Genomic DNA, 14732 nt, shown 5'->3' with positions numbered 1-14732 from the left:
AAAACGCCTGATGTTCTCATCATACATGAGCGTGGCGTGGTATATTTATATATATGTATATTTTATATGTAGCGGTTCGCATGAACTCACCTTTTTCGTTGCTGTTAAAGCTAAGTGGTGTCGTGCGGCGTGTGAGCGCTGATGATAGGGTAATCCATAGCGGCTAATCACAACTGAAGAGTTTGAATCAATGAGCAATTAGCAAAGGAAAACCAATACGACAAAGACTTCACGGCCCAATAAAATGAAAACCAATACAACAAAGATTTGACGGTCCAATAAAATAGCGTGGGCAAAGACCAATAAGAGAAAAGTGGGACCGAGAAAGAACAAACCTTTGTATTTGAACTTTACTGTAAACACATTTTAAAAAATCATATCACCTAATATATTATGGTTAATTAATGCAAAAACTTAATACTGAACCGCAGTTCTAAACTTTTAAGATGCTTTATATTGTACTTTTTTGATCATGCATAATTATTATAAAACCACTTTCACGAACATCATTAACACAACTGCTTTATCCAATATATAAAGAAATAGCAATTGCAGTTAAAAATAAGTTTTCAGCTCTCCGTTATCTGGAGTAAATCTGCATCTATCACAATTTTTATCTCTGAAATTGATGTTAAATTTTAGAAAAGCAGGAACTTCAAAATACTTCAGATTTCAACTGAAGGAAATTTTATTAAAATATTTTCCATTGTTTCCATAAAAATGTTAACCTAATAATAATAACAATAATATCGCACGTGAGATAATTTATATCAATCACAGTTGCACTTAATTCTGTCAATTTTTCATCTGTGCTTGGTTTCTTTTCTATGCTTCTCTTTTAACTTTCTACTTCCATTCCTTTCATCATGTCTCGAATGATGTCGTCGTGCTCTTGGAGATGACGACGATGATCGCCCAGATGATTCAGATTTATGCCGACGCTTTTTGCAGTCATTCCTCGACTTTGTTTCCTTTCGTCTTTCCTTGGATAAATGATCGTCGTTATTCTTTTCCGAGCGTCGCTTTCTATAACTTTCACTGTCTTTACTTTTACTTATTTTGCTGCTACTATCCCAGTGCTTGGAAACCTTTCTCGGAGATGGGGATCTTCCTTTACGAGGAGATCGTTCTCTGTCATACGATTCCCGTCGACGTCTTTTTCCATCCCTTTTCGAAGGTTCTCCACGAAACGCTCGTTTAGATGTCTTCTGCTTTACCTCTCTTAAAAAGAGTTTCTCACTTGGTAAGAAAATTTCATAACCTAATAGCAATAACAGTAATAATAATTATAATAATAAGCTAATACCTTGACGAATCTGAGCTAACTGTAGATGTTGACGAGCTAGATTCTTCGTCTGAATCTGACGAATCAGCGGAACTATCACTGTCTTCACTTGAAGAAGAAGAAGAAGTAGTAGTAGTAGAAGATGACTCGCTCGTTTCTTCATCTGCTTCTTCTTTTTTTTCAACTTCTGCGGCTGGACGCTGTAACCTGAAACCAACTTTACGTCATCGTTCACTTCATTGACAATAAAATGCACATATCTACTGACAAATTTTTATTCAAAGATGCCACTTCAGCCATTTCAGCTTTCTTTTCGTTGAATTTAAATGCAGCACCGCTAACGTAATCTTTTTTTATATTCAAAGCTCTTCGAATTCGATCGTTTTTTTCTTGCATCATTTGGGCCATAATGTGACTATCTTTAACCTTTTTTTCGTTCGCCTCTTCGTCATCATCAACATCACCCTCTTCTTCCAACTTCTTCCTCAACAATGCCCGATATTTATCCACCTTCTCTTGTATTTCTTCTTCTGGGTAACTTGAAAAATAAACGTGCAATGCAGTTTGTGAATATTGCACTGAATCTACTATTTTTCAATAATAACCATAGCCTATTAATTCACTATTGTTATTCATTTTTAATTTTGTTAATTAACGGCATTACAGTACAGTACATTAATACTTCATTGTCAATATACATACTTTAACTGCATCAAGATATGCGACACACAGAATACGGACATGTGTAAACAACAATTCCACAAACAATTCTTTTAAAAGTACTGTACAAGCCGAAACCGAAAATAAAAAAGTTAAAATACTCATGTCATCTTTGCGACTGTGAATTCAGTAATTTAAAAAAAATACACCAATTAACATTCATATTTCATGGTTAAATTAAAAATAAACATCACCAGTATATGAAAACAATAACAACAATATATGATTATGTAAATAATCTAAAACATCATTTCATTAATATTGAAAATAACACACTATAAATGCCCGTTTAGCTGCAAAAATAACATGACAAAATATAATAAACCATATGCAAAGTTGAAGAAAAGGTTACTTTTGCTCAGTCATCAAATCTTGCATTTCCAGACATTTCAATTCAATCTTTCGCTTTCGCTCGTGTAAAATCAGTTCTTTGTTAGGTTTTCGCGTGACTTTGCTTTCAAGTCGTTTGATGTCATCTTCATTCCGGTATTGTTGTTTATCTTTAGACACCACTACATGGGCAAGATTTTTCTGCACATAACCACTGGTACCTGACCCTCGAGCGGTTTGTAAACCGATACCATTATACATGATACAAGTAAAAATAACAAACTGTAAAGCACAAATATACTTCTAACGAATACAGTATCCTTCTGTTGAACTTGATTTAAATTCTTCTACTGTATTACACAAATGTATTGTAATGGCAATGTCGAATAAAAAAGGTTTATAAATATAAACAGTATTTTTAGTTATAATTAAAAGCGATACATTTTTATTTTTTAAAAAATTTTAGAAACTTTACAAAATCGACTGTTGATACCATACGATGGCATGATTAGCATATTATTATGATAAATCTACGGAAACGCAAATAAATTATCAACAAATTAATTAAACTGTGCTTTATTTATTTTTATGTTAATTATTTATGATAATTAAGTTTGGTACATTAACGTAGTTACAGTATTCCTTTTGAATTGAGAAATTGCCGAAGAAAATTCAAACATGTCTTACACAAATTGAAAAGTTTCCAAAATTTAAGACTAAATATAAGGCAAATAATCAACTTTAAAAAAGTCAATCAAAAATCGAACACATTTGCAATTTTCCCCTGCAATTTAGGTCTAAGCTTATTCTGAGCTGTTATCTCTTGAGCTAACTGCCGTGCTTCAGAACGGCCAACATCTTCTCGCATTTGAATCAAGCCAGACAACTGTTCGACACTAATATTTGGATACTTCTGCACAAAGCTGCTAACTTCCAACGCCAACAGAGATTTATCCCGAAGTGACATCACTTCTGCCACCGCTAATAGAACGCTTGTAACAGTTTCAAACTAAAAGTATTGAAAAAGTTAGGAATGTTCATTTCCTTTCAGAATCTCATCAATTCACCTCTTCTGATGAATCATCTTCTTGTTTTATTAAACGACTGAACAATTCCTTCATCCTTTCCGCTTCTTTGCATAGCTGATCAGAGGCCGCTTTTCTTTCTTCATAATTTTGAAAAGTAAGTCGCCTAAACAAAAAAGAATCTTATTTTCGAATAGCCTTTGTAGACTTAAAAATATGAAATTCTCTACCGAGCTTCAAAAGCTTTCATGTATTCCTGTACCACTCGAATTTGCAATTCCATCAACAAACTATTCAAAAGGGATGCTTTTAAATGACAATGATCTTGATAATAATCTTCTATTGTAAAGCAAATTGTATCAACTGCTGATAACGTTCCCAGCCTGCAAGAATATTAAACTGAAAAAAATAATACGTTCAATAATAAATAATAATACGTACCATTTCGAAGATAAAATTAGTGCAAGTTGAGGAGTTATATCTGTCACTACTTCGCTAAGTAAACATTTCACTCTACAGCAAATAAAACAGTATATAATTGTATTAAATTACACAAAAGAAAAAAATTACGCAATCTGAGAATTTAAATTCCAACGATCTTTCAACTGTTCAATATTTTGCAAAAGGTCTGCTCTCATCGACTGCGGTCGTGGACTAGCAACTTGCGTTGAGCTGCTCTGTGGAGATTCCCACTGAACCGATAGGCGAACATTTGTTTTCAGCTTTTCCGACGATTCTACGCATATCAAACATACATTTGCAATTGAAACCTAGAAATAAAATTTCGCCGTTAAATATAAGCTTATATAACGAGGCTCACATTCAAATTTTAGTAATTACCATCGTTTGAGTAAAATATCTGAAACGACTTCGATCCTCGAAATGTTTATTATAAAATGCTTGAAATGCCTCTAAAAAAAATAAGCAAATTTTACTACAAAAAAAACTAAACGCACACTTACCTTTATACTGATTAGTAAACGTAAGCATCTCCTCTACACAAACGAACAAAATATTAGGGATTGTATCACTTCCCATCTCTTTTCCAAGTTGCATCTAAAACTGCCCAGTATGTACAAATGTCGTTTAAAACATCTGATACCTGATCATCTATCATTTGAAATAAAATAGAAGCTAACGGTGTATAATATTGATTGTAACAATCAGTTTCTGGGCTGGCTCCTTTGTACCAATCCTAAAAGTGTAAATTAGACAGGCATATATGTGAAAGTAATTGCGCACGTATACATCTTTTTCTTGAACTAACGTCCGACCAAGCCAATCTTGCAAATCATTTTTCGTTATTTCTATGAATCTAAAACAGTCGATGAATTAAGTTTAAAACTTTTAATTTTCTTTAACACCTCAAACCTGTTCAACAATTCTGTGACAGTCTTTCGAGGCAATAAAGGATGATCGGCAACCAACTTCTGAGCATCTATACCAAGCGCTACATGTCCAAGCATATCTTTTCCACTAAAATTTCACAGTGATTTAAAAATTAAACAATTCTGCAAAAACATTTGAATAACCTGTAAATTCGCAACCAACTCAACAATTGTATAAGTTCATTTTTTTCCAAGCTGTCCGCCGCTATTTCGCGTAACTGCAATACAATACACTGATATCATTCATATTACAATGCAATTACAATATAGTGCACTTACAAGCACGTTAAAAAATTAAATCTGAATATCAGTACGAATAAATATAGAAGTTTAATTGCAATTAGTACGTACTCAATCATACTCATCGGCAACTGAAACATTACTCTGTATAGATTTAATAAAATAAACATTAGCGTTTTGCTTATATAATATTGTATATTGATTTAATCAAGAAACAAAAAATTCAATCGCTCTTTTAATTTTTAATGCTAAACATGAGATAATAAATAATTATCTTTCCTGATGATTTGAAAATTTAAAGCTTACCCGGTTAGAAATACTGGTATGATACATGAACAAGACACGATCAAAAATGTGATATTCAGGAGGAAAACAAGGAGTGCAGCCACTCTAAAACAATTTATTTAGAAACAAATAGGAAAATTTGACAAAAAGCAATGGCAAAAAAATAACTTTGACAACTCGCAAATCTTGAACAACAGTCATTCGAATGAGTTCCAAATATCTGGCAAGCCATTCTTTGTGCAGGATACGATCTTCAAGTTGATTTCCTTCGATCCTGAGGATAAATTACATTATAATATATAGATATATTTTAGAATAATTAACTAACAACCTCTGATTAACCATATTTGTCAAAACGTCAAAACACTTCTTACGCCATTGACGAGGACGTCCCACAGGCATAAAGCCGGTATCCTTCTTACGTTGAAGACAAAATTCGTCAATTCTAAAATACAATTACCAATCCAACAATTACTTTATTAATAAATATTAATCAAAAAATACCTTTCTTCTCGTTCAATGATCCTCAAAGAGGTAACCAACTGCTGTGGTCCAGGATCCGTTCCACGAACTGCTTCCAAAGTGCGTCCGATGATATACCAGAGCTGTTTAGATAGCTCATCGGCAAGTTTAAAAAGTTCACAAAAATAATCTGCTAAAATCTAAATTTACATTTGTTTGAAAAGCAAAACCAACAATATATTTCGCATAAACTAATAATATTTTAAAAATAAAAGTTAATTTCTATTGTACAGAATATTTCAAAGTAAAAATTTATATTGGATAATAGAAAAATGCTATTGCATTCAAATAAGAATAAATTCATTGCCAAACTTCACTTTTTGATCGTATAAACTTTCTGCTTTTGTTTTGAAAACTTCAAACATCACATTGTCCCTTGCATTTTCCAGTTCCATTAAACTGAAATTTTAAATTGATTGAAATCAAAGATACAAATCAATTGATAAATTTTGTTACTTTTGATGGGCGTGAAGTAACTTTCCAGTGTTGATTAATTCATACGTTTGATCAACTGTTTCTTGAATTTCATAAATCGCTTTTAAATTTTCGATTGCAGTGGAGCACTAAATATGATATCAAATTTCTGTTTTAAAATTCTTCAATATATATCCATTTAAATCATATATACATAATAAAATTAATAGAAAATCATGAATAAAACAATGAATGAATGATATTTCTAACCTGAATATGTTTTCGATTTTCTTCATGTAAAATTTGTAACTTTTTTTTCAACGCTGGAATCTCATCAAGTTCTTTGATTATTTGTATACTGCACTTTTGTATTGTCGCAACATCTTTAGAAATCAGCTGCAATTGATTTAGACCAGTTCGAACATTTTCCAGTTGAGAATGAACTGCTGTTTTGAGCATAGCTTCCACAGCAGCCTACGATATTAAAAATCGACATACTTTTCAAACATGAGATGTGCATAAATTCAACACTGTCACAATCAACATTACAATTTACATGAAGACATTTAATACCAAATTTTTAAATAATAACCTCTGTTAACGGCGAATCAGTTAATTCAAATCCAAAAGCTCATACCTTCTTTCTTAATGCTCGTTGTTTGTAATGGCTTAATTTTTCCAGCTGATCAGGTCGTCGAAGCATAGCGGCTACTTGCTTAACGGCAGCTGAGAAAGCTTCTTCCTCCAGTGCTGGCATATCCATTGTGCAGTTTCAAAATTATTTTGATTTCTCTTATTTCTATTTAAATCACAAAATAAAAAGATTTCTTCATAGTCATTGTGAGTACTTTCTCAAAAAAACAATGAAATTAATTAAAAAATAAATAATTATAAAATATTAAATCAAACACGTATTAATAAAAATTAAAGTATTGCTTTAACAATTTAATTAAAATGGTTCATTACCTAAACTATTAATAATGCAAGACGTAACTATCAGTCATCATTTTAATAAAACATCTTGAATTTACAGAATAATAATTTGAATAAGAAAAATATTCGTTTCATTACAATTTCCCAATTTCATTAAAAAAATAAGAAAATATTGTATCACAGTCTGAAAAATAATCAAGATATTTCGCACTGTAAACATGACCCAACATTTATGATCATAAAACTTATTTGAAAAATAAAAAAATATTAAATAAAATTTAGAATCGGTTTATTCCTAATTATATACAGAAAACAGTTGACAGAATTTAAACCTGAACGTTCAAAATGCTAAAGAAACAGAGATAATTGGTTATTGACATCAGGTGGGGTGGAGACCGTTTGAATGTGTTGCTTGTTGAATTAACATCCGGTGGTACCTATTGTTGTTTGCGGCAGTGTTCTGTTGATTTTAGCGTAAATACTGTAGTTTTATCTGAATAAAACTTGTGTTAAAAGTTAAAAATATAACGCAAAATATGATGGCAATTTTTGAATTGTCCCTAAAGTTAATTTACAATCCACCTGTACACCACTTTGCTGTACATCACTTCAGTACTGATACCTGAGTTTCACTATTTTTATATTACGTAATTTATTAATTGCGCGATTTTAATAGGTGTTGAGTTAAATTTTAAATTTCATTAAAAATATTCATCTAATTATTTTTAAAATTTATATCAGAATAAAATATTGTTAATTGGTATGTGTGCGCAGTAGTAAAATGGGTGACGTTTCATATTAAAACAGAGCTTGATTATCATTAATCGTACTGTATTGCATTGAAAGTAGTTATATTTTGTTTGGTTAGTACTAGCTCTTCCAAATGTCGGGTGGCGTGCGCTCGGATGATTTTGACTGCTTTACTGTGGATATTGACGAAGCTTATCCTCGAGACACTTTATTTTTTGATGATGAAACACCATTATGCCTTCCAGAACCAATCGCTAAATCGACTGTAATTAAGCCAAGGTGAGGTTGTTCACAAGGTTCCAAGGTTTTAACATTTTCTGCACACATTTTGTACTTTTTCTGAATGTTATAACATTTTTGACAATGTGAAGAACAATAAATTATGTAGTAAAATTATTATTTATCAAATTTCATATGTTATGTTACTTCCACAGTTTACATGAAATTACCTTATGACCGATGTTATTATTTAAAATATTTAGAAACAATGGTCAATTAAGTGATTGTGAAACTGATGAATCACTTTTACCGGTAAATTCATCTGAAACGTTTAAAGGTATGCTTTTGTTTTTTCAATAAGGGGATCTTTTTGGTTTACGAACATTGTTTCAGGATTTACGAATAACAGCATTGATATGGAAAACTTAGAAAGATTTTTAAATCAGAAAGAACCGAAATTTATGAAAGCGACAGTTCAATTGAAGTCTACAATAAAAAATGACATAATTCCAGAAGAGAATTTGAACTACTCAATTCCAGAAGTTCGCATTGATCAAGCCGAATTAGACGATATAATGGCTGAATTTAATTCTGTCGAAGAAATAGGCAATCCAGCAAGCAAAGATGACTTGTCGATAGGTTTGATGTTTTGTAATTATTCATTGATTAATTAAAATAATAATTTGTTAGAAAAATACTAATTAAGCACATCATTGTTTGACAAATAGCTTTTAATATGTGAAATTGAAGTTATTGCAGGCCGATGTTATAAATTGCCACAATATTGTTATATTAATTTTACAGTTTAAAATTTAAGATGATCACGCAGTTAGAATGGTTTGATGATTTATTGTTTCTTAGTAGTTATTTATTTTAGATGGAAAATTTTAGTGCGATGATATATTATTAGATTGACTTTAGATTTGACTATTCAAGCAGGCAGCAATTACAGCGGGTTAGCTACTGCGCCTGTATTTCGTTCGTCGTCTCCAATTTGTCCACTTGAAAGCGAGAAGATGCCTTCGTATTTGCCAGTGACCAACACGGTTTTGCGTCGAAATACTACGAAGGAAGCGATAAATTGCAGCTCTAATTTGACGATGAAGAATCTTCAGTGGAATGCAAAATTACCAAATTTAGAAAATGGAGAAGCGAGAAGTTCTAGCAGCTCTGGTCAGTATTTTTATTTTCATTTTAAGCGTTGATAAATGGCATTTATTTAATAATTTTTTTATTTTGAACTTTCAGGATTTTCAAATGCTGAATTGCAGTGTAACAACGATAATATTTCGGACGATGTAGTGTTTATTACAGGTATATTTTTGTGCTTTTCAAAATTACCTTCGTAAGCTAAAATGACAGCACTTGATTTATTTCCACATGTTTAAGCATATTTGTTTGTTTATGCTTTTTTGATTTATTGTAAAAATAAATAATTAATAAAATTTCAATAAAAATAAATAATATAATAGATTAAATAATTATTCAGTTGATTTATATGGATTAGATATTAATGTAAAGTGAATGTTGAAAAAGAAAAGAAAAATTCGAACATTTGAATGATAGAATTGAAATTTTACTTTTCCAGCTGGAAAGACCAAATTAAAAATAGTCAATAGTTTCAACTGGGTTTATTCGGTCGAACGATGCTAATAGTAGTTTTAGTGTTTTGTTAAATTTGTTTCATTATTAGACAACGAGGAAAAGCTGAAAATGTTCCGTGAAGATGAGCTGCAGTTTTCCAAAAATGGCATGCCAGTGCAGGTAGAATTGAATTGAATTTCTTTTCCCGTTTAAATATTGCTGTCCAATATGCAGGATATTTTGACTGGCAGTTGGTCCTCAAGCTCGAATAGAGGAGAAATGACCAAAGTGTTTGGTGGTAAATCGGCACCTGTTGGCCAGATAAATTCCGACGATGACGTTGAAGAAGAGGAAATTGTAATGTTTCACGCATCACTTCAGAAGTTGTGGTTGTAGTAATAATGGATGTTGACATTTTTAAGCCTACCTTCGGATTTAGTGTCCATTCGGACAATGACAAGACGATTCAATCGGAACAAGAATCGTCTCGCAGTGGTCGAGTCGCGTTTTCAGGACCGTCTGATTGTGCATTCGGTTCGCATTATTCAAAATTAAGCGACAAGCACAATTCTGATCAACGACAATTGCCAATTTATCAGGTGAATTTTAGGAATAGTTTTGATTGGTTGTATTGAAATTATTCGATTTTGCAGTCCAAATCGAATCGTCTTCAAGAAGATGAAGTGGAAAATGTTGGCAAGAAGATGTCGTCAGTTGATCTCAGCGAACAAGCTGTTCGTGGACGTGACTCTTGTACGAAGAAATCAGAGGGCGGTGGTCTGTTGAAGCATGCCGACATTAATTGGAAGGAGGAGTCGGCCAGTGATTCACCGACAGCCGCTTTGAGGAGAATACTTTTCGATTGCACGAGTGATTATTCGGCCAGTGCACTGGCCGAGATGATCATGAGTACGGACGTTTCGATTGCGTTGAGACGGATGCAGCGTCAAGCTGAAGCTGCTGCACCTTCGAACAACATGCCGGCAATTGTTGTTTCTCAAGATGAAAACCGATGTAAAAAACAATATCTACTGGTTGTGTGGTTTTGTTGTTGGTGCATGGGAATTATTTGGATTTTCTTTTTGTTTAGCCGCCGCATTATTGACTGCCACTGGTCCTCCTCAGTTGGTGGATGAATTCAAAGTGCCGGCCGTTCCTTCGAAAACAGTCATCCGTACCAAAGCACCAGCTCAGGTTCCAACTGCTCTACCACAGCATGCGGATGGTCATTTGGAAGCCAACAAGCGCCATTTGTCATTCGGATGCGTGCCGTTGAACAGCAGCGTTTCGAATTCAGTTTTAGTCCGTTACACATCCCAGTTTGGGCAAATTCGAACTCGCGTTTCAATCAAGCACCAGAACCAATGTTTTAAAGTAGATTTGTTTGTTTGTTTATTATGAAATTTTTAATTTCACTTTTCAATTACAGCTTGAAAATGTCAGCTCTAGAACAATGATGCAGTTTTCCGCCAACGAAAGTCATCGTTTGGTTGTTTCGTTTCGACCAAAATCGGTTGGCTATCAGACGGGCAAAATTTTATTTCGACTAGAAGAAACAAAAGAAGAATTTGTGGTTCGTGTGCTTTTTATTCAAATTTTATTTTTCATTTTAGTAATGTTGTGGTTGTTGTTGTATTTAAATTCAAGATTCGACTGTACGGTTATGGTGGTACGGCGTGTGTGATGATTGCCGATGAAAAATACTTGTCGCCGGAAAAGCTTGTTGACGTGAAATTAATTTCTCAATCCAATGGCAATTTTCACGGTAAGGTAACGTTGAAAAATACTGGTTCGTTGCCTGCTTTTGTGAAAATGGTTCCATATGCTGGTTAGATATTTTTTATTGATTTATTTTGCTTTTCATTTTATGTGTGAATACTTGTTGTTTTGTTCATTAGATCCTTTTGCTCATGAGGTGCTTCATGATGAAAAATTGACAATGGAACCGAAGGCTTTTGTAATGAACTGCGACTCGGAAATGGTGAAAAGAAATTTTATATTATATTATATTATATTATATTATATTATATTATATTAATTTTGCATAATAAAATCATTTCAGAATGTGCATTTTAACGTCAAGAAAAACGATGTGCCTCATAATGGCATTGTGGCTTACGTATCTTTGTTTTGGAATGAGGAAGTATTGAGACGTAATCTACGCGGGTAAGTTATTTATTATTCATTTCTTTTAATTTATGATTAATTTGTTTGATTAAGGTGGGAAAAGTACAAAAAGAAACAATTTACGAAGGAGACAATTACATTCACTGAAGTTTTTGAAGGAGAAGACCGTGTAGTAGTTGGTATGTCGAATTAAAAAAAATTTCTTTAGAAGTTTTTAAGAACCCCTTTAATTTATTTTTAAATATCTTGCACGTTTATTATTGTAGACGAATTGATTCCAGCTTCTTCTACAGAAGCTGCAAGTTTTGTCAATAATTTGCGAAAAATTGTGATCAAATTGACCGCAGAAATGTGGAGCGAAACCGATAGCTGTTTGAGCTTCGCAGCTTTGGAGATGGAACAATCATCAGCCGGTTCTCGGTAAATTAATAATTTACTGTGATTGCAATTTTACAATTTAATTGATATTGTAAATTTTTTTTAATTTCAGATATAATCTATCCCCAAATAGTTGTTATTCAAAGCAGAGCACATCTGCAGGTTGTTTGTTGTCCACATCAGCGTCTAGTTTTCATCGAAAATTATCCAGATTACCTATTCCAGAAAAGTATATATATATATTGTATATGTATTTTGCATTTTAAAGAATGATTTCATTTTTTAGAACAATGTTCAGAGCAACACCAATGGATGTTCGATTTAAAGACACTGAATTGCACACAACGACGCGCATTTGCGTCGATTTCAAAAGCGAAGAATCGACTTCAGTATGAGAGATTAATAATTTTGCAAAGGGGGACCATTTAATATGTTTATTATTTTTGAATTTTCAGGTCAATTTATTGTTAGATAACGACCTGTTCACATTAAGCTGCAAGAAATTAGACTTAGTGTAAGGAGAATTTTATTGGAATATTTTCCAATTTTGTCATTGTCATTTATTTATTAATTATAGCGCTGATAAACGCCAACGAATATGGATTTATTTCAGTCCTAAAGAGCAAGGCTTTCACAGCGGGACGTTGACCGCTGTTGCCGATTTCAACCAAACCTTGCATATTCCAGTTGGAGGTTTCGGTATTTAAATGTTTATATTGGATTGTTGTTTTTTTAATCATTGAATTTTTCTTTCATATTTGCCCTTACAGAATTGCCCACGTAAAAAATGTTTTTGATGTTTTTAACGTAAATTTCCTTCATCAATTGCATATATATTGTTGAATTGTAATAAAATAACACCTAAATTATGTGTAAATTTATTTGTTCATTTCCTATTTCACTGAACAAAATTGTATCCGTGTGTGAAAATTAATTGTAAGCATCATTGAAATGATGTGCAATGTATTGGGTGACAACGTTGACAGGTCTTTGTTCCCATTCTTCGAGTTCATCTACGGCATCGATTTGATCTTGTTCGAGACGATTAAGCAGCGTTACGCAAATCACAGCGGCTAAAGAGTGAAAAAGTAAAAGATGAAATGAGATGAACATTGTTGTGATCTGTTTTGGTTTTTTTTTTTTAAAAATAGTATCAAAAATTAATTCACCTCGAACATTCGCTCTGGTGCAGAAGGCGGAAAAGCAGGACGATTCCATTTCAATATTTTTTACACCTTTGAGGTGAGCTTTTTGAAGAAATTGGAGCTTTTCCTCTTTGCTGTAGTCGCAGAAGGCGCCGTCCAGTCGAGCTTGTCCTGCGTGGAAAATCATTTTTGCACAATTTTACAAAATAATAAACGACAAATTGTTCACCTTCATAAAAGTCATTTGAGCAAAGCGTTTTTCCAATTACAGCATTATAATTCAATTCTGTAGCAATTTTCAACAGTTCATTGTTTAGACTGCTGTCAAGGCGAGTTGGTTTTCTTACTCTTTTGCCAAGGATGTGCTTAACAAGTAAATAAATTAATTAATGAATTATTGAAATGCTTTCAAAATTGCAGGCTTTTTGTCAGTGCAATATACCTTTTAGAAATTTGAAATGCAGTACTGAAGTGTTGTCATCGTTGTTGAATGATATGTTTTGATTATTAATTTGTTTCATTATAAAAGGAAATAATTTTCTTGACAGTATTCTTGTGCGTAAAATATAATTTTTACTGTTTTGACAGTTTTTCTTAAAAATTGCAACAGAGCCAGTTCGAGAAAAAAGATTCAGTTGATTGAATTTTAATACATCGCTTTGAGCACAATTAATTTAATCACTGAATACGTGGAAAATTATCAAACTGCATGTGGCATTTGTAGGTTGGGCTTGTAAAATAACTAGGCAAAATCTTACCATTTCGAAAGAGTCTTCAAGCAAATCATCCACAACACTTTCAGAAATGACCACCGTTCCACCTGGTAATCCTAAATGTTATTTTATTTTTTGAAAAAATTGTTTGCTTGTTTTTCAATTTTGAGATAACAATTTTACCCAATCCACCAGAGGTCCCAATTCGAAAGAAAATTGTATCTTTACAGTTTGCCATTCTTAATAATTTCAACACTTCGTGCAGCATGGTTGAAATGGATCCATGTCCCATGCCGTGCTAGAAATGTAAAATTTACTTATCTCTTATTACATTGTATTAAGAAATTGTTTGTTGGTAAAGAAGAGGAAGAACAATTCGATTTACATTGACACATAATACAGGTCCAACTTTGTACATAACGTAACGATCAGAATGGCAAAGATTATCTGGCTTGAAACCATAAGGATAATTGACAGGCAAGTTTTCTGTGAAATAATTTGCTAATTTTTCCATCCTCTTTGACGATCCACCACAACAGACAAACTTGAAAGTAGAAAGTATGTTTATTATTTAAAAAAACAATAATACAAAATTATTATACCAAATACAAAATACCTTGACATCTCCGAACAATTTTGGAAAGTCGTGAGTATCAGAGCTCATCCCCAAATGG

General features: G+C 32.5%; 2 protein-coding genes across 2 annotated transcripts; one reads left to right on the top strand and one right to left on the bottom strand.

The window, feature by feature from the left end:
- Positions 1-803: 803 nt before the first annotated feature.
- Positions 804-6972, bottom strand: Tsp_00263 (putative exocyst complex component 3). Its single transcript, XM_003376048.1, has 21 exons — positions 6847-6972; positions 6480-6605; positions 6252-6358; positions 6113-6194; positions 5817-5935; positions 5295-5378; positions 5028-5132; positions 4732-4836; positions 4603-4675; positions 4463-4555; positions 4323-4416; positions 4201-4271; positions 3931-4130; positions 3802-3873; positions 3591-3743; positions 3403-3526; positions 3105-3344; positions 2358-2617; positions 1554-1823; positions 1307-1492; positions 804-1221 (listed from the first exon to the last, which is right to left on the bottom strand). Exons 1-21 carry the CDS (start codon positions 6970-6972, stop codon positions 804-806), a joined length of 3108 nt encoding a protein of 1035 aa, XP_003376096.1.
- Positions 6973-8025: 1053 nt separating this feature from the next.
- On the top strand, positions 8026-14360 carry Tsp_00264 (putative parathyroid hormone 2 receptor). The gene is given in 27 exon segments (XM_003376047.1): positions 8026-8171; positions 8375-8448; positions 8505-8750; positions 8871-8914; positions 8929-8974; positions 9033-9284; positions 9360-9425; positions 9805-9875; positions 9930-10052; positions 10118-10294; positions 10349-10684; positions 10698-11069; positions 11125-11268; positions 11343-11523; positions 11594-11676; positions 11758-11861; positions 11916-12001; positions 12089-12242; positions 12313-12429; positions 12487-12589; positions 12656-12714; positions 12778-12899; positions 13352-13442; positions 13663-13718; positions 14070-14158; positions 14229-14276; positions 14289-14360. The coding sequence occupies 27 exon segments, from the start codon at positions 8026-8028 to the stop codon at positions 14358-14360; spliced, it is 3462 nt and encodes a 1153-aa protein (XP_003376095.1).
- Positions 14361-14732: the final 372 nt, after the last annotated feature.

The sequence above is a fragment of the Trichinella spiralis genome (assembly GCF_000181795.1).
Source record: "Trichinella spiralis strain ISS 195 chromosome Unknown Scfld4, whole genome shotgun sequence".
NCBI classification, from domain to species: Eukaryota; Metazoa; Nematoda; class Enoplea; order Trichinellida; family Trichinellidae; genus Trichinella; species Trichinella spiralis.
The sequence above is the reverse complement of the archived record's forward strand: the minus strand, read 5'-3'. Positions and strand labels throughout refer to the sequence as shown.